The sequence below is a fragment of the Chionomys nivalis genome, chromosome 2 (genome assembly GCF_950005125.1).
Source record: "Chionomys nivalis chromosome 2, mChiNiv1.1, whole genome shotgun sequence".
NCBI classification, from domain to species: domain Eukaryota; kingdom Metazoa; phylum Chordata; class Mammalia; order Rodentia; family Cricetidae; genus Chionomys; species Chionomys nivalis.
Window position 1 is genome coordinate 134,232,703 of NC_080087.1, and position 20,532 is coordinate 134,253,234.

At 37.1% G+C, this 20,532-nt stretch overlaps 1 protein-coding gene across 1 annotated transcript in view; it reads right to left on the reverse strand.

Annotated features, from left to right (window-relative positions):
• Pard3b (par-3 family cell polarity regulator beta) overlaps positions 1–20,532 on the reverse strand; it is a 1,010,698-nt gene that overhangs the window by 369,827 nt on the left and 620,339 nt on the right. Inside the window, exon 16 of the mRNA XM_057761958.1 lies at positions 11,075–11,119. Within this exon, the coding sequence (XP_057617941.1) occupies positions 11,075–11,119 (45 nt within the window). The remainder of the gene's footprint in view (positions 1–11,074; positions 11,120–20,532) is intronic.

The window sequence follows — 20,532 nt, forward strand, 5'->3', positions numbered from 1 at the left end:
TGGGACAAGACAGTGTAAAAAAGATAAAACACATAAAATCAGAATCCATAGACACATGCTGCCGAACAAGATGCATGCGGATAAAGATTGGGTAGGTCAGAGAGTACCAGTGCCAAACGTGGGCCTGGGACAGTAGGTCATAGCATGGTGACAGGGACTTAGCAAAGACACTGGGAGCTGCACAAACAGAATTTAGGTAATCTGAATCCTTCTTGAAATAGATTTCTTTGGAGGCTTTCTAGCCTCATGAAAAAAGCTCACTTCATTTATGAACCCCATATAAATGTGCACACCCCAACTTATATAAAGTCTAACACTGTCAAAATAAATGCATCCCAGAATATTCTAACCACTAGCTGATGATATTATACTTTTATATAAGATTTATAAAAATAAAATTTAAAGCATATCTTATTTTATATTGGCAAGTTCCTATGTCAGAGCTCACTTTATATTTCCCTGGTTGAGCTTTAACCTTGAATTTCCAATGAAATGCCTTAACCTGATTTTGGTTGGGAAAACTAAACATTTAAGGCCTTGCTGGACTGCAGATATATGCATCTTCATTAGTTAATACAGACAGAATAAATTTCCCATAGATATTTGAGATATAAAGTTGGTAGTCCAGAATCTTTCTGGGTCACTGGAGTTAGAGTCTTGGTTACTTATTTTAGGTTTTCCACAACTGATTTACACAAAAAATGCTTCATCTTAAAGAGTGGGCTTAACTTTGAGTTTCCAATGTTAAAGTACTAAAATAATTCCCATGCTTTAAAACACAGTAAATTTTATCTCAAAGATAAAATGTCTAATTCTGAATAATGAGAGGGATGGGATGATAAAATCTGGTTATGGGAATCTTATAATGTTGATCAGTATAGAAAGTTAAAGGAGAGCAAAAGACTATGTGAATAACTTCTTTGGAGAAGTTCTCAGGCTTCATAATCAGTTTTTTTTTTATATTTGCCCTTTTTATTTTGATGGTGTGTTTATTTTTCTCTCAATATAAGTGCATAGAAAAAAATAATTCTGAATCTCCAAAAAAGTTGTTACTGTGTTTTACAGTAGTTATATTTGTTTTAAGTAAAAGCAATATGTTTAAAAAAGCTTATTTGGAAATTTTAGAGTTCTCAAAATTTTTGAATTTTTTTTTAAGTAAGTGGACAACAATACCACAAAGGCAGGCAAGGGTATTAAGTTCCTCAAAGTGGAGGGAGTCCCCAGGCTTCCTTAGCCATGGGAATTGTGCTTTGTAAGTTTAGCAAGTAGTGACTTGGGAACCAACAAATCCAAATGTATTTCTCAGTTCCAGAGTGGATATCTGCATGTAGGAAAATGGTGCCAGATGGCTACACAGGAGTGGACAGGGGTCAAGTGAGTGACTTCTGTCAAAACTTCTGCACCCAACTGCACACCAGATCTGGGATAGCCAGGGGCAAGTCCTCCGAGCAGAGAGGTGGAACACCAAAAGAAACACTACCACTGCTGGGTAACTTCATCGTTCTATTCTTCACTCTGCGGTTGAGAAAACTGAGAGGACTTGGAAGGCCACTGAGATCAGGAAGCTCTCCAGACTGGCAGAAATGAAGTCCACAAAGCAAGAGGTTTCATCTGAGGCTCGGCTCTGTCACTGAGGAGGTTGCCCTTTCATGAGACCATTTTCTTGAAGCCTTAGACAACTCTGGGAAACGAGCTGGGTGTGTAGGAAGAATGCTGTGTTCCACCTAGTTCTCATGTTCTGTGACCTATAAATGGAGAACTGGAGATTGATTTTGGAAAATTTTGGAAATCTGCCATCCAAGTCTTGAATGTGGCATATCCGTATTTATGTGTGTCCATATAATGTCTATGTAAAATATAAATAAGAACTACACATTCTTTTATAATATACAAACAACAATTACATATATATTTATATTTTGTCTCACTGTGTATTCCAGGCTGACTTCAAACTCATGGCAATTGTTTGTCCTCTGTCTCAAGTACTAGAATTACATGAATATGCCGCCACATCCAGCTTAAAACACTCAGTTGCCTATCCATTTTTTTCAGTGACTTGTATCCCAACTCCCTCCCGGGTTAGCTGTTACCTGTGGCATTTCTGATCATCTTGGAGAGTCAGCTTGTCAGCCCTACAAGGTCAATATGTACTGACTTGACATTGGAGAATGGACCCCATAAACATCCTTATGTTTCTCTTATCCACCCCTCATTGCACTCCAAGCTCACTCTCCCAAAGTACCTGCTACAGAAAGGTCCTCTTAATTCTATACCTCTAACAACAGCCTCTTCCCCATTTATTCTTCTCTCCCAGATATCTTTCTCTTAGCTCATAGACACGGTTTGGAGTATTTCATTAATGGAACATGAAATAAGCCAATAAAAATTAAGTTTTCCTGTATCCCCTAGATACATCTTCATTTTTTCTTAACCTTTTAGAAAGATCATATATTTTTCTCTGAACTTTCTAGAAAGATCATTTCAGCCTTTTCTACCTCGTCCTCATACTCAAGGCACCTTCTTGTATGCTCAATCTCATGCTCACCCCCCACAGTCTGCTAAAACTAACTCCAGCTAAAGTACATCATTTATATGTACAGTGAAAAATTTGGCATTTTCCTACCTTGAGACCATTAAACTTTGAAATTCTTTTTTGTTTTTGTTTTTGCATATGCGTACATGTGCAGTTTGTATGTATATGTGTATATATGTGCATTGTGTATACATCTTTGAATGTGTGAAGGTAATACATGTTGTGTATGTGGATATGTGTGCTCTCATGTGTGAGTCAAAGGTTGACCTTGAGTATCTTCCTCCATCTCTCTACCTTATTTTCTGAGGTAGTTTTCCTTAGTTCCCCAAACCTGCTAGTTTGCTTTAGAGAACCCTTATCTTGGCCTCTGAAGGACTAGGATTTCTGGTTCAGATTAAAGGTAGGCTTCCATGCCCACATGACTTTTGCCTGAGTTCTAAGGAGATAAAATCTGGTTCTCATGCCTGTATACCAAGCACTTTATACACTGAGCCATTGTTACAGCACTAATTTTGCAAATTCTTGATCTCCTATTTCATCAGACAAAAGTAACAACAACAACAAAAACAAAAAACAAAACACAAAAAACAAAAAAACATGATAAATAATGACCCATTCAGGCCACCGTGGAGTCTCAGAAGGAGACAAACCTTTTCTCTCTTCACCAGACAAGTTCTTTTGGTAACTGCAGAAATTTATCCTTACATTTAAGTTGCCAAAAGTATTGGTCACAATATTGGTTTAATATCCTTTCCATATCTATAAAATGTATAATGAATTCTCCTCAATTCTCAAAATATTCATGTCTTCATTTTGCATTCACCAATTATGTCAATGGATTATCATTTTTATTGATCTTAAAATGTCTTCATTTTATCTGGTATCATTTCTTTATACCTGAAAGGCTCAACTTCAATATTTCATATAATGAACTTGGTGGCCATCTAAATAAAGCAGACCATCACTATGGAGATGCTAGCCTGCCTTTCTGGGCTGAAAGGCTTGCAGCACCCTCTCCCTTCGGTGTGGCTCACTCTCCGACTGTCTCCTTCATCTCACACCTGTCTTCTGAGCCTTTTCATAGCTGTTCAATTGCTCTTCAGTTTCAACCTCATCTCTGAAACTCTCCGGCCTCTTGGTCTTAATTGAAGTCTAGCTTACCGCTCAGAATCTTGCTTCACTTTAGCCCACTCAAATCAAGTTTTGCACTTAAACTGTGGAGACTGGGGTTAGGACGAGGCTCCACTTCTTCCTGTTTCTCATTTCCACTTTCTGTGTGCTGTTCCCCTACCGCTACGTACCAAACATGTGCTCCACAATCCCTTTCGATTGCCACACTCTCTCTTCCTGCTTATCTGCTTCCCCCTCTCCAGGCACTTAATGGAAGTCTCTAGCATATAAGTTATAGATTTCTTTCTTTCTCTCAACTAGCTCTATCTTATTACTCTTGCTGTCGAAGGTGCATACCACAGGAACTACTGATTCTCAGAAGATTACAGGCATATAAATGACACATAGTCCTAACTCATGAGTTGCTGTTAAACCTAAGATCTGTGTGGCTGAAACCAGAATGGGCCAGACCATCTGTATATACGTGATTAACATGCCAATGTTTACTTTTGATTTTCTTATGCAACACAGTGGAAGCAAGAACGGACTGCCAATACATACAAGCACACCAAATATGCTTCTTTCATCTACTAGGTTTATTTTTAAATAAAGACATATCCCAGTCATTACTGCCTAAATATATCTCCCTTATTTCCATTTCTAAACACTTAAATATGTTCTCTACATTATATTTTCCTTCCTGTCTTTTCAAGTCTCTACAGCCACCAGAATACGAAAACAATTCTCTTTCATTCTTTAATCTGTGCAGAGCATGTATGATAAAATTAGATATACCTTTGCCTGAGCAAGAGTTTCCATGATTGAGTTCCTTTGTACTTTGTCTACTCAGAACTGCCTATAATTTCTCGTGTACACCTTGACGCTTCATATTTATATATTCCTCAGTGAGTTAGCTCAGTGACCCTGTCTATGTCTTGATGTTACCTTTCCCAGTTTCCTACAGAAGCAAACCTGACAGCCATTCTGCATGCCAAAGACAAGTACTACCTCCCCTGTGAGACTTCTGTACTGCCTCCTCAGCGAGAATGCACTGAACTCATATCTAATGGGAGTTTATATACAGTGATGGGTTTTCCAAGGCAGGATTCAAATTTCCCTTGGGATTTCTAGCACAGAAAGAATGACAATGTCCCGTATAGGTTCATGTTTTGAACACTTGGCCCTGGTTGGTGCTGCTGTGTGGGGAGATTATGGACCCTTTAGGTCAGTGTTTCAACCTATGGGTTGTAACCCCTTTGTGGGAGATTGAATGACCCTTTCGCAGAGGTCACCTAAGACCATCACAAAACACAGCCGTTTATATCGTGACTCATAACAGTAGCAAAATCACAGTTATGAAGTAGCAATGAAATAATTTTATGATTGGGGGTCACCACAATATGACATATTAAAGCATCACAGCCTTAGGGAGGTTGAGAACCACTGCTTTAGGAGGTAAACCTTTGCTGGAAGAAGTACATCACTGGAGATGGGCTTAGAGATTGATAGCCTGGCCCCACTTTCTATTTCCTGTGTGAATGTAATGTGATCAGCCAGCTTCCTGCTCCTGCTTATGCCATGCCTACCTGTTACTATGGATTCTAGTCCTCTGGAATGACAGGTAAAAATAAATTTTGTATTCTTAACTTGTTTTTGGTCATTGTGTTTATTACAGCAACAGAAAATAACTAGTACAGAGACATTTAATATACATGAAGAGGAGCCAAATAACTCATTTTCAAATTTAATTTCAAAGAATATCTATATTTACTTACAAAATTTAGAAGAGATACACAAACCTGCTTTATATTTAAATCGTATAAAAAAACTGGTTGGGTATATTTGTTTCTAATTGTGTTTGATTAATCAAATTTTAGAGACCACAGTGTTGAGTAATCTTTTACAGCATAGAGAATGACAAGATTATACATGATATAGGTACGTTGCCAATTTTCTGATGATAACATCCTAATCCTTTTGAAAAGTAAGGCAAAGCTGAAGACAGAGGGAAATGTATGTTTCTCATAACGAACACTACATTCAACCAATATAATGAATAACCACAAAAGATTGCAAAGTTCCCAGCACTAAACAGACATCTATGTTGTGTTTTCTTAACTAATTGATGAGGAAAGAATCAAAACTGAAGATCACTGGCCACTAACACTGATTTTTATTTCTTCATCCACAGAAATCTCACTTTTGGATTGCAGCAACCCAACTAGAAGACTCAAACATGAAAAATGGCCGGGGTTTGACATAATATTAACATAATACATTCTAATTTTGATTCTCTAAAAAAGTGGAAACAAAAACCTTATGAAATTTCACTGAGTAATTTTTCTTCATATTGAAGTCATTGTCTAAACTTCTTTTTCTTTCAAAAGCTTTTATTTGTTTATTGTTACTTTTTGTTTGAAACAAAGTCTCACTATATAGTTCACTATGGAGCCTGAAACTTATGTCTAGTCAAGGCTGGATCTGAACTCAGGCTCTTCCAATCACTGTTTCCTGAGATTTTAAGCATGTGCCAACAACCCCATCTTAAAAGCTCCAAACTTTTATAAAGATCCAGAAACTTCTTTGATCCCACTTGAAAAAAATCTCTTTCGAAGATGATGCACCTTGCACTTAGAGCAGAGTGGAAAGTCTGCCCAAGTTACGACCTCCTGATAACTTCTGAGCTTTGTGACGATAACGCATGTCACAGACACTTCAATACAATCTATAATCAATGCCACACATTTTTACTTTTCTGTAACTCGCAGCTTGGCCCACTCGTTTATATACAAACAAACTTGTACATATCATGAGGGGAAACCAAGGCAAACTGATCACAGTTAGAAGTTGTTCATCTTTATGAGAGTATCACAGTCTGGTACATGTGTTCCTTTTTCAGTTAGTCAAGTTTACAAAAGGGGAATATAGATGTTTAAGATATGTCTGTCAGTCATGCATTCCCTACAGAATGGAAAATAAGGACCTACATTCTCCAATATTCTCAGTTCTCGGGACAGTCGGGTGTTAGGAACATTCTAGGAACACAAGAGTTGCCCTGAAGCATACCACCTAGGTCATTCCCTAAGCCCACAAGGACCATCTGGGAGATCAGGGTTAACTGCCCTGCGGTTCAGCTTCTCCTCAATCAACTGTGTCAGCTGTCAGTTAAACTTCATGGCTGCAAGACTCCTGGTCTGCAGAAATCTACTTGAGTTTCTAATAAGCATATTCTCCTTAATTGATAGCTGGATTCAAAAAAGATCTGTACTTACTGCCCACCGTTCCTTTCACTGACTTGCCTATTTTACAGCTATCTAGACAGGTATTTTAGAATATAAGAAATTAAAACAGAAATCGGCAAGCTTTTTAGTCCATTTTCCTAATTAATATGTCAGAGCTCGTAAAGAAGAAGTCCCTGGCTTTCTCAGTACTGCATCATCTTAAAAAGCTGGGTCAGCAAAGATCCTGCAGACAGTCAATACATATTAAACCAGCTCCACGCAGTAAATCAAAACAACAGAAAGAGAAGATGACACAGTAAGAAAAAAAGACAAAATTTATAAGCCCCTTCATACTGAATACAAGAGGGACACTGAACAGTTGGTTGGGGTTCAGGATATAGGCAGGGAAATGCCAGATATCCTTTATCACTTTTAGGATAGTCAATATTACAGAAAAAATTTAAATATCAAGTGCCAAGCTGATTTCATTTTATCTGGAATCTAAATTTCCTTCAGAATACTGAAGTCATTTTGAAATTGGTTATTCAATACCAAGTGGCCAGCACGAAAAGCATATATTTATAGGTGACATATGGACTGAGCAGGTTGTAGTTATGTTTCTAGGAAGACGCACACACACACACACACACACACACACACACACACACACTTTCACTCACTTATATAAACAATCAAAGAAAATGGGGCTATGAACTTGAGAGAGCAAGGGGTAGGAAATGGAAGAGGTTAATGATATGATAATATCTTAAGTTCAAAAAATAAAAATAATAATAATAATTAGTTTTCTTATGTCTTGTATTTTTAGGGCACAAATTTTGTTCAATTAATAAATTGGGGAAGATGTTAAAATATTCTTCAAGGCTCAATAAAACTTGTGTTCTTAAAGGAAGTAAACAAAGGGTATTTTATCTCTAACTTCTCTGGGTGTGTCTGGAGACATTAAGACCTCCCTTGCAAGGAGAAGACCCCACAAGCTTACAGCTGCACTGAGTCATGGGCTGGAACACAGTCGCTCTGAGGGAAAGCTCACGCAATGAGTAGGCTGTTGAGGGACTCTGAGGAACAATGTGTTGATTCCAGAAGGGGTGAAGGGAACCACCCTTTTGAGCCAAAAATTATAAAAGATTTGTCTTACCTAAGTCTTTGATATAATCTTAGCCCTCAGGCATCAACCACTTAAAGATTAAGCCAAGGAAAAGGTGCCAAAAATATTGTCACAAAATTGGGATGTGCCCAAGCCAGACCAGCAGATGAAACTTGGCATAACAATGGTCCTCTACTCACTAAGAAGCTGACGCAGAAGAAAGCTCAGCTCAAATGAATTTATTAAATGTTGAATATCTCCCAAATAAGATGGATGGTAGACTTAAGTCAGCATACACAATTTAATTTATTTAACTTCCTGATAGTCTTGGATAATGTTAAAGCTATCCACATTTCTGGAATTAAAGAGAAAGCTACTCTTCTTAGCCAAAAAGATGCTGATCTATTACTTAAGTATTCCAAAGACAGGATTTGGGAAAGGAAAAATCATATTTCAAGAAAACTTCAAGGGATCACTTGAATATTGCCAGAAGTATGATCCTGGTCCCTAACAAGGTAAAATATATCCTGGCAATTTGCAGTTATGTGGAGTACACATGAGAATTTGACATCGCAGACTCTATCTATCTATCTATCTATCTATCTATCTATCTATCTATCTATCTATCATCAATTATCTGCCTAACTAAATATATTTATTTATTGTAATCTTTTAAATGATTTAATGGAAAGAAATTGTCAGAATTAAAGGAACCTTTAATCATTTATTATCATTTGTTATTATATCACCACCACCTCCATCACTAACATCCCATGAGAAGTCCCTCTACATTTGTGGTCCTCAACCTTCCTAATGTTGTGTGACTCTTTAATATAGTTCATCATGTTGTAATGACCCCAACCATAAAATTTTGTTGCTACTTCAAAACTATAATTTTGCTATTGCTATGAATTTTAATATAAATATCTGGTATGCAGGATATTTGATATGAGTGTAACCCCTGTGAAAGTTGTTCAACCCCCAGAAGGGTTGCAACCCACAGGTTGAGAACTACTACTCTACATGAATGTAGACTAATATGGGAGTTGAGTTTCTATATGAGAGACGAATGCCTAAATAAAATCAGAAATAAGATTAATTTTCAAAGTACATCTGTAAAAAAACTGGTAGAGGGTACATTCTTAGAGCATATCCATTTACAAACTTAGGCACACATTTTCCTCTAATGATGCTCTGTCCTACCAAAGTGTCCCTAATGTTGGAGAGGTTGCACTTGTTCACTGTGACACATCAGTGTAACATTACGTTTGCTCTAAAGTTATCAAATGTCTTATTTGCCTTAATCTTTAAGTCATTGATGCCTCAGAGCTCAAACTGGATTCAATTCTGATTAGAGGCCCATGAATCATTTACATAGATTCAACGGATGTGCAACAGTCAATTCTGATGCAGTGATTATGTAGAAGGTCATAAGATATGTGGACAATAATTATTGGAGTGATTATATATTAGTACAAATCTTTATGTCATTTAGTATATTTTATCATTATGTTTCATATAGTATAAAGGTTGGTGGCACAATTTCCATTAGCTACCTAAGGTAAAGTTGTCATATGGAATTTTATAGGACATCTATTTGCCAGCTAATTTTTTTATGTCATTTAGTATTTTTTAGCATTATGTTTCATATAGTATAAAGCTTGCTGGTACTATTTCCATCGCTACCTGAAGTAAAGTTGTCATGCAGAATTTTATAAGATATCTATCTGCCAGCCATGAATTTCTGCCAATTGTGATTTCTCAAAATCTGTAAGGTCATTATTTTAAGTTTTGTAGAGTAGTTCTTCATAAATATTTATATCATATTAGCTAAAAGCAAACATTTAAACTTAACTAAAATATTATAGCAAGAAGCCAAAATGATATTCTCAGTTCAAAAGAGTGACAGTCACTTTTGATAATCAGCAAAGGGTGATTTTTTTTTTTGAAAATCAGATTAAAATAAGATCAGAATTCTTGGAAATAACCAGAAAGCTTATTATTTGCTCATTTCACAAACCTAATTCATAAAAATTTTTTATAACCACATAAACAGAATGTTTTTTGCTCATAGTGTTTGGGCTCCTTATTGGGAAGAATAAAAGGTGGAATCTAAGAGTTGTGAACTAGCTGTTCCCCAGGTCATTAGAAAATCTAAAGAAGGAGAAAAGAAGAAAAATCATAATCTTGCCCTGGAATATGACGACAAAGTTAATGGGGCATGAATGCCACTTCCGACTGGAAAGGGAACTGGCACAGAAACACAGGCATGGGGAAGAATTCTTTGTTTCAGCACGGGAGGGGTGCCAAGCATAGCCCCTCCATAGAGTGGCTCGCCGGAGGCAAATGGGTATTTTTTTTTTTTTTAAAAAAACAAGGCACCCCTAGAGGTAGGAGATGCTGCAGGATCTGTTATTCTAATAACCTGTGTTTGAAGATGATAGGCTTGGATGATACCGAGGGAAGAGCAGGGGAGAAGAGAAAGCCAGGAACAAGGACAAAAGAGAAGGGAGGCCACTAGGAAGAGAAAGGAAGTCTAGGGCTTGATACACAGAGGCCCCTCATTGGGGTAGAGTAAGACCATGAAGACCCTCAGAGAGAACAGCAAGGGGGCTCATTCAGGAGGAAGGGAAGGATAATACAGCCATCTCTGGCACAGTCCCTTCCGGTGACAGGCAACATTATGTATGCCAATTTTGTTTTTTAAATTTTTTTCCTGAGAAATAACCACATCTTCTTTTGATATTCCCTGTCTCCCAATTTTAATGTGAACGTTATGAAGGAAAATTTTACCAACTTTCTTAGCTTTCCCTTTCAATGTCTGTATTTCTTGAAAGTGTTCATCTAGTGTATAGGTTTAAGGCTTTCAGTTTAATGATTATTATTTTGGAAACCTTTCTTTTTTCTTGAACATTTTGAGTCAGCATGCATTATGCTATTATGCACATAGCCAAGCGATAATTCATCTTTGTGGAAGACAGAGACAACTCATGTATTAATTAGAAAGCTTTTCACCGACTAGTGCTTAGAAACAGGGTCCAAATGCTACAAATGCACGGGCAGCGATTTCCAGGAAGAGAAAGCCGGTTACAAGGAATTCCTTACCCGGTCTGCGGTCAGCCAGTGAATGAACTTCCCTTTCATCTGGCACTGAGAGAAGAAATAAAAACAATGATTAGACCTGCCTGGAAATCAGGCATTTTTAAAACCATGAATTAATAGAGATTCATAATAAATTAAATCTTTTACTGACAAAGATTTGAGGATTTTTTTCAGCCTATCCCAGGGTGCCTCAATTTTATCCATAGACATTTATAGTCAAGTATGAAAAGCTATGTTTATTAGACCTTCTGTGAATGTAACACTTATAAAAAGTTTTCAGTACTTGCAGTTCTTTTAACTGGACTCTTTCTTTGATGTCTGTTAGAGAAGAACTAAATTCAAGGGCCATGGGATATATAATAGATAATAAAGCTACTTGAGCATTAAAGCAATATATATGTACATATTCAAGACTCAAGGCCAGTCTTCTATATCTGCTTAAAATAGAGACAGAAAAAAGGAAAGGGTTTTATGAAGAAAGGACAAAAGTTGTAATAATATTTAACAAAGTAGACATTGGGCCACAAAGGATGGACTTATAAAGATGGAGAAATATAGTGAGCACTGTGATCACCCCGCTTTCAGTCTCGACAGCTTCAAATACAGTGAGCACCGTGATCACTGCACGTTCAGTCTTGACAGCTTCCTGGAGACGGTTTAGAAAGGGGACATGGAAGAATCTAGTGGTGTCCCTTGCAATACAGGAATGCTGTATGTTATCTGGGGAAGTCGATGCACGTGGCGTTTGGAAAGTTCAAAACCAGGTCACTATTTTTCTGATATCTGAAGAAACACCCCACTATGACCCTACTACCTAGGAAACCAATACTGAACAGAAAGAAAAGAACATTTAAAGTTCACACAGAGATGAAAACTATGCCCACTCCCAACAGTCGCAGTGGCAAGCTTCATAGTGCAGGGGTGCACTTAGAAATGACAACAGGTCATACCGCAACAGTGTTGAAGAATTAGGTCAAGAGTTGTACAGCCCTTAAGCAATGGGAGAAAAAAACCTTCTGAAAGCTTAAAGACATAGATGAAAAAACCCATATGTATGGCCTGTTGGTTAAATTTTAAAATGAGTTTATAAGTAAAATTTTTCTTCAAAGACTACTCTAGGACTGGATGACATCACAGGTGAATTTTACCAAATACTGAAATAAATAATATGGATTCTACAAAAGCCCCACCAGAAAACACAGAGAAAAGATCTCCCCTGTGTCACATAGGGCTACTGTAAAACTGATATAATATTAGGAAAAGGCAGTATGTGAAAACCACTATTAATAATCCCTAGACTCAGACATGGGGTTTCTAAACAACACTCCGTGGATACGCACATTAGTACCCAGTCGCTGTTGTACCTTCTCTCACCATTTACTAAAGTTCTTGCCAGTCTATAAACCTCTGGTACTCAAGGATGGAGAATAAGGTGAGGAGAACGTGGCAATGAGAAAGACTTGTCTCCATCTTCCCTAATGAGCCTGTCTCTTCCCTCTGCCCACGTCATTCATCTGTGACTGACCTAGTCACCACACATGGCCAGCCACTCCCCTGCCATCCTTTCTTGGCTATTTCTTTAGGTTGAAATTAAAAGCTCTGCTTGCCTGTGGTTATCCTGTTCTAACTGTCTAAGTATCTTGTTGGAATTTTTTTTTCCATTTCTAGTTGGGTGGTGAGTCAAGCACTCATGGCCAAGTTCTTTCCTTGTTGTGCCTAAAAACACATACAGGGGAATCTAGTAGAAAAAATACCACAAATCAACTATACAGACAACTAAAAACAACAGTAGCTGGTGCTGCAGAGTTCTTGTAACACACAGGTTCTACCCTACATATTTTACATCTGTTTAATTATTTTAATCTTGGTAACACCTCGGGAACAAGCACTACATCTTCATGCCTCTCTGGCCTGCATTTCATCAGCTGAAGGAGCAGAGATTAAAGGGCAGTCTTAGGTGCCCCTTTGTCTCTGACAATCACAGAAGATGTGCTAGCTGAGGAATTTTAAGAAGAAACAACAACACAAATTAAATACAGGAAAGCATTTAAACAATCATATACTGAAAAAATTGGTATTCTTTTTATCTGAATTGATGATATTAGATAGGAATCTGGACCAGGTACGGATGGGGTGCATGCTATAGTTCTAGAACTTTAGAGATGGAGGCAGGGTTACGTGGGCAAGCTTAAGGCTATCTTGAGCTAAATGGCAAGATTCTGTCAAAAAAAATTCCTTCAGACTAATAAAGTAATGTTGCCTATAATTTTGATCAGAATGTTTGGAAATTTAAAGTTCAAATAAACTATTTCTTCTCACTTAATATATGAGCAGTCACCCTGAGAGTTAGGAGCCTGGCCTGGAAGCTTGACAAATTTTGTTCCACTCTGAACAGTTTTGGATTTATTTCGATAAGAGTCTTAGAAGTCACGTTAGCTTTGCTCACTTCAGTTTCACTACGATGAAATGAACGATATGTTGGCACCCCACAAATTTTTGGTAAAGATGACAGAGGTAAGTACATGCTAAGAGCCTAGACGATCACATGGTAAATGCGTACAATCCCTTCGCTATGCGCATCGTCCCTGAGACACTAAACAGAACGGCAGAACAACACGGCTGGCGGGAATGAACAGCCAGATGCAGCTCAGCGGCCGGTGGAGCCAGGAAAACTGCTACACTCTTTTTAACTCTGCTTTTTCCATAGAAGAATGGGGATACAAGCAGCACACAGGAAATTATGGGAGATAAAGTAAAAAAAAATGAAAAATTACTCAGCACAGATCCAGGTAAACATTCTTATTACTTAAAACTTTTTATAAGTGGAAGCAGTGAGCATGGTGAAGGATGAGTTTGGTCATGATGGTGCTGACAATTACACTTCGTCAAGATCATAAAGAAATACAGAAAGACTAAGCAAGAACACATCACATCTTAGCAGGGCATTGGGTGCTCACGTGTGCTACAGGAAAGATAAGTAGATACTCTATATCCTCCTCAGTGTATCTAACTGTAACTCTTGTTTTGAAGGATGTGCACAGAAAATACAGCTGAATAAAGAGTCTCGTCACACATGGCTATTCTAAAAATGAGGTTTCCAGGAAGGCAAAGCTTAAGCTGCTGCTTTGCTTCTATCTTTGTGGTTCTTTCTCTCTCTTTCTTTCTTTCTTTCTTTCTTTCTTTCTTTCTTTCTTTCTTTCTTTCTTTCTTTCTTCTAAGTATTGCAAACTTCATAGTAACATTAAGTTTTACAAGGAACTTCTTAACTTTTGGGCTGAATAATGTCTATTATCCCTAGGAGAAATACTTATTATTATTTTAATAATTGACAAGTTGAAATTCTTTAGAACACTAAAATAAACTATTTTTTTTAAGTGTGGAAAATCCAAATGGGTAATAGGCATAAAAATTAGGGTCTTTTTCCAGAATATTCTCTGACACAGATGCCTATCTTTAGGACCAATGACAAATGAACAAACATAATGGAAAAGAGAGGGAGCAGTAATGACTTAACTAATAGAACACATTTTATTTAAAAGGTTAAATTTGGAACAATCATCTTTTATGCACATGCTTAGTGCTGGGAAGCAATTTAAGTAACAGTGGCAAATGAGAAAATGAGGTAAAATTACATACACCACCAATTTTTTAAATGGCAAGCATTATAATTAATACCCAACTTCCTTTATAACCCACATCACCTTAGAGCGACTATTAGTTATCTCTTGGGGTTGGTGCTTAAATGCAGTTGTTTCGTTGCATTATATTGAGAGAGTGCAGATAGATATTGAAATCATAGGAACATGGCTCATGACAGGTCTGTCCTTTTAAATGTAAGGCTTGTATGAGAAACTGAGACGTGAGTGTGCCTCTTGTGAGGATGGTCTCTTATTCTAAGAGAGCACAAGGCACAAGGCATCATGGAAGAGCACTGGTGGAGGCAGAGCCTTGAGGTTTTACATTCTGCTTCTGAACGAAGACTGATTTACTTTTCCATCTTTATAAAGTTTCTGGAGTTTATCACATTCTCTCATAACCTTCAATTTTACACAAGGACTGTGACTATTTGCTCTTGGGTATATTAAAGGAATAGTTTGGCAACTGAAGAGATATGAATAAAATGTCGAGTCCTTCTGAAGATGTAGTTCCTACACACTCTTGTTACAATCACTTCTTTCACCACAGGCATTATTAAAAGCCCAGACATAGTATGAAGCTGCCCCTTTTGTAGGTTCTCTGGCTTATTTAGCTAATGGGATTTCTATACTAATCTCCTGTTTCCTGACATTTAACAAATGATCGGTGGACACTATTTGGCTTGACTGTCACAGGTTCTTACTAAAGAGGCCACTGCTCTGGATGTTTGTTAATTTCCTGGTGTGTCCTCTGACTCGCCGGGAGGACTTGCATGGGGAACTGAGCAGCCATGATTGCCCATGTTTCTAATTCTTAAATCTTTGAAGCTGAGGAGAGCTACCAACCGCCAAGAGCACTTAAAAAAAAAAAGTAATAACAGACTGCATTTTTTCTTTCCACTTAATTTCAACCAGGTTCATTGTTAGAAAGCAGAGAAAGAAAATGTGGAGGGTAAAGGTCTATGATCAAGATGGCACTCTGCAAACTTGTTAGCAGCAGACATTAAAGTGCACATAATACACTCACATGTGGGTTCCCAGTAGGATGCAGTTTTATTAATATGGTGCTTGCTTAAAGTGTTTTATTCTTTTGTCAAGCCGTCTTACACACTTCAAATGCCTTCTCACTAGGGAAAACAACCCCCTGGCTTACTGATAGCATTTGACACGCATTCTATAACATAAGCGACTATTAGGGACTTCACTTGCTTAATAAAAATTTGCAGAACAGTGGCAGATTTGGTGAGTTAATGGGCCCATATGCTCTTCTTGTGCTGACAGGATATGGTATATTGTTAACATGCACAAATCTCTTCACATAAAAATTGCTATCAGTTACACTTATTCTTTTTGAGAATGCCAATGTCATGAATGGGAATATGCAAATGTGTTCGAATTCCCACTCCTTCATATGTAGATACTTTGAGGCAAAAGAGACACTCAAAAAACACGATGTGAAGCTTGCTTTTTATATGGATAGCCTGATTTCACTCATTTTTTTATCTTAATATCTTTAACATAATTAAAACAATCCTAAAGCTGGAGTCTGCTATAGGGAAGATCTTTCTTCAAATTAGGTTCTAAATACTATTCTTTAGATCATTTTCTAGAGTAGCAAGTAATTCCTTAGTGGTTAATAAATTTGTTTCCAAGAGTTGTCCCTTCAGAACTTAAAATTGATGTAATTGCCAATATTAGGAATCAATTTTCCTCTCCTTTAGCAGATCAATTTCTCTGCCAGTGATGGATTTCCAGAATTTCTAAGGAATGTAAACCTGATTCTAGTTGTAAATTAAGTTCCCTTCTCAGAAACCATGAACTATTACTGCCTTAATTTATAGTGTTTTCTTTTGTCAGAGACTATTTGGCATATCGTTTCTCTGTACAGACTTTTCTGAGTTTTCAGCACTTTGGATTTTCAAAGTATTGAAAAGTTACTATATTTTCTGAAACACACACGCATGCACACACATTATACATACATACAATAGGCAGACATAGACACACATACACATATACAAACACACAATATACATACATACAAACATATACACTTACATACACACAATACACATACATACACACAAATCATATACAATGTACACACATACAAACACACACACATATATACAAATAAATATACAAACACATAAACATACACACAATACACATACATACACACAAATCATATACAATGAACACACATACAAACACACATACATATACAAACAAATATACAAACACATAAACATACATACAATACACACATATATACACACACACTAAAATGAGGCTTTTGCTAAAAAGGAGACTAGAGATTCAACTCTATATAATCCCCACGTTTAATCACACCTTCTCTTGGCAAGAACCCAACATGCAGTTTCAATTCAATGTGTTCCTACTAAAGACAATGAGTTAATCAGAGCTAGGTGGTCAAGGTTTTATTCCGGTATCACGCTGTATTGTCAGGCCATGGTGATACAGGGTAAAGCAGAGAGGGTCGTGTCCCTCATCCACATTAGACTGTCTTATGTTCTTGACTTTTTCAGTGAGAGCTTCAAAAATTCTTTCTTCTTCCATTAACTTTAGAAATCTTAAGCCACATATTGGAAAACTTTCATATTTTCCAGTTACTGTTTGGAACTCATTAAAGAGTCCTGGGAAGATCACTTTTAACTTCATTAATTCTGAATTCATTCACTACACACCAATTCGCTCCAAATATTCACACACTACACTTGCAACACAAAAGGGAGTTCTGTAGGAACCACGGAAAACCAGATAGACACAGGGTTCGTAAAAACAATGAAGACTTTATGGGAGTGGAAACGGCCTGGGGAGGGTCACAGATGACAGCATCCAGGATCCTTTACTCAGGCAGGAACAGGCAGCAAGGAAGGGAGGAGGAGGCCCAGCTTGCAGCTGATGCCGACTTGGGTTTGATACTGAGACAGGTGTGACTGTGAAATAATTATTGAGGTTTTTTTTCTTTTTAAATAATAAGCTCATTTGCAAAATGCAAACAATCCCTCAAAGACAAGTCAGGTTAAAGAACACAAACTCATTGTCCTGGAACTACTGGTTACCATGATGGGTTCAGATCTTGTCACTGCCTCTGCCCCTACACTCCAGCAAGTCACAGAGGTATTACCAACAGGCCTTGCAACTTTGTGCATCAATATGTATACAAACATTATCTGCTATTTGATCCGTATAATAGTAGAATTCATCCCTCTCTTGGGGAATACGCTTTGCAACCACATTTTAACACTATGTCTACTTCTCCAAGCTGAGTGTAGGGACAGAAATCCTACCATTAGTTACGCATCTAATACACACCAAACAAGGAACACGCTGTCCTGGCGTTGTTACCAAGATTCAAAGGGTTGTAAATTAAAGAATGAAGTGGCAGTTGTTCATTATGGTGTATCCTCTCCCTCTAGCTTCTCTGTTACTGACTCTCTATCCCCTCTCCCCTCTCCCTCTTTTACACTTACACACACACACACACACACACACACCATAAATGTGAAACATTTCACATTCTGTGAAATTCTTGTGGCACAATCTGCAGACAAACTTCTGGCAAGGAAGGGCAGGAGAAGATGATTGGAATCTAATTCTGGTATGGTTTGCGCTAGGCCAAAACAGGATAGACTGTTCAGAACAAACACAAATTCCTCTGTTAGTAGCGATTGGCAGAATTATATGGTAGGCTGGTCACACCTGGTCTTTCTCGAGAGCCGAGTCTGATGTGACCGATCCCTGGGGCACTGGCTCCTAGATTTGGCTTATTGGCACTAATCACACGTGTTTGTCACATGATATGACACTTGAAATAGCAGTTCTCTCTGCTTATAGAAAACATCACATCGCATTTCCGACACACTGTATTTCTAACGCCCTGAATACTTGGTTCAATAAGCTTTCCTTTCAGTATGCAAATGTCAGAATTTCTCAAGCTGTGCAGAACGAATGAATGCTTCTCTATTATGGGACAGCCCGAAACACAGCAAAACAGTAAGCTCAAAACTTGCTTTTATTAAATACGAAAGCACATGCGTAGAGATACAATACAATAAAATGTTTGTGTATGAACTATGTTTTTATTCTTGATATATGTCAATTGTTATTTTTATGGTTGCTATCTTTTTCACATTTTTATTTTTGAGGTTATATTATAAATATATTTCTTCCTTCTCTTTCCTCTTTCCAAGTTCTCCCACAAGCCCTTCCTTTCTTTCAAATGCGCGGTCTCTTTTTTGTTAATGTTGTTTCATACATCCTATGTTTGAAGAGAAAGGAACACATGTGTTTTTTCTTTTGAAGCTTGACAGCTGTTCTCAGGTCTCCAGCCTTCTCACCATGCTCTGGGGTGAGCATACTATTGAATTTTGCACTCTGTGATTCTCTTACTTCTATATAGTTGTACCCCAAACTTGTCTCCAATAGTTTTAAATTTATATCTTTCCTTAAATGACATTGGATATTGTCAATTTTTTTCTGAGGTCATGGTATGATTATATAGATGTTTTCTTCTTATAGATTTTTTTTCTTTTTAGCCTGTTTGTTGATAACTTATATTTAAAGACTAAGACAGCATTCCTTGGGTAAGACCACTTGGTGAAGATATGATATTTTTTAACATAATGTTGGCTATAATTTCCCAGACCCATGAAAAGGATTTTGTGGTAGTTCATGAAGGATGTCAGTCTAATACATTCTTTTTCTTTATACAGGGCCTTTATCTTATATGAGCACCAGGGTAAAGCTAACTTCAGGAATTGAGCTAAGGAAGTATCCTCCTTCTTTACTTATCTGGAAGTTTCCTTAGATTTGTTATCTTTCTATGAAGCATTTGACTTCACTAGAAAATTATATAACTTTAAGAACTACAGATACATGCAGACTCTTGGCTTGCATGCAGTTGATAGTTAAAATCTTTCAAAAAAATGTATCCATTACATTTAAGTTGCCAAAAGTATTGGTCATAATATTGGTTTAATATTCTTTCAATATCTATAAAACATAGTAAATTCTCCTCAATTCTCAAAATATTCATGTCTTCATTTTGCATTCACCAGTTGTGTCAACGAATTATCATTTTTATTGATCTTAAAATGTCTTCATTTTATCTGGTATCATTTCTTTACACCTGAAAGGCTCAACTTCAATATTTCATATAATGAACTTGGTGGTGATGAATTTTCTTTATATTTTATATGTCTAGAAGCCACTGGTTTTGCCTTGTGTTTGAATGATACTTATTGTGAGTAAAGAGTTCTAGCTTGGCCGGACAGTGGTAGTGCATAGACAGAGGCAGGTGGAAACTCTGTGAGTTTGAGGCCAATTTGGTCTACAGAGTGAGTTCCAAAATACCCAGGGCTACAAAAAAAAAAAAAAAAAAATCTAGCTTGTCAGAATTTTTCTTTTAGAGGTTTTGTGATCCTAGTCCACAGCCTATTCTTTCTCATTTCTAATTTTCCTGTGAAATCTGCCAGTGTGTTCCTGTCATGCCATGCCTTCTCTACATGTAGTAAATGGATTTTCTCTTCATCTGTGATGTAAGCAGTTGGATTATAATGTGCCTTGATATCATTTCCTTATTTATTTATTTATTTATTTATTTATTTATTTATGCCTGCTCATAAGATCTTTAGTTTTTAGATTTAGTTCTATTTGAAAATGTTTGTAAGGTTTTTTTTTTTTTTTTTTTTTTTTTTCCCTTTCTCTCATTTCGCAACTCAGTCATGAACTCATTAAGTCACCTGCCATTGCCCTGTAGTCCTTGGTATTTTGGTGTCTTTTGCATACTCTTTAGGTTTT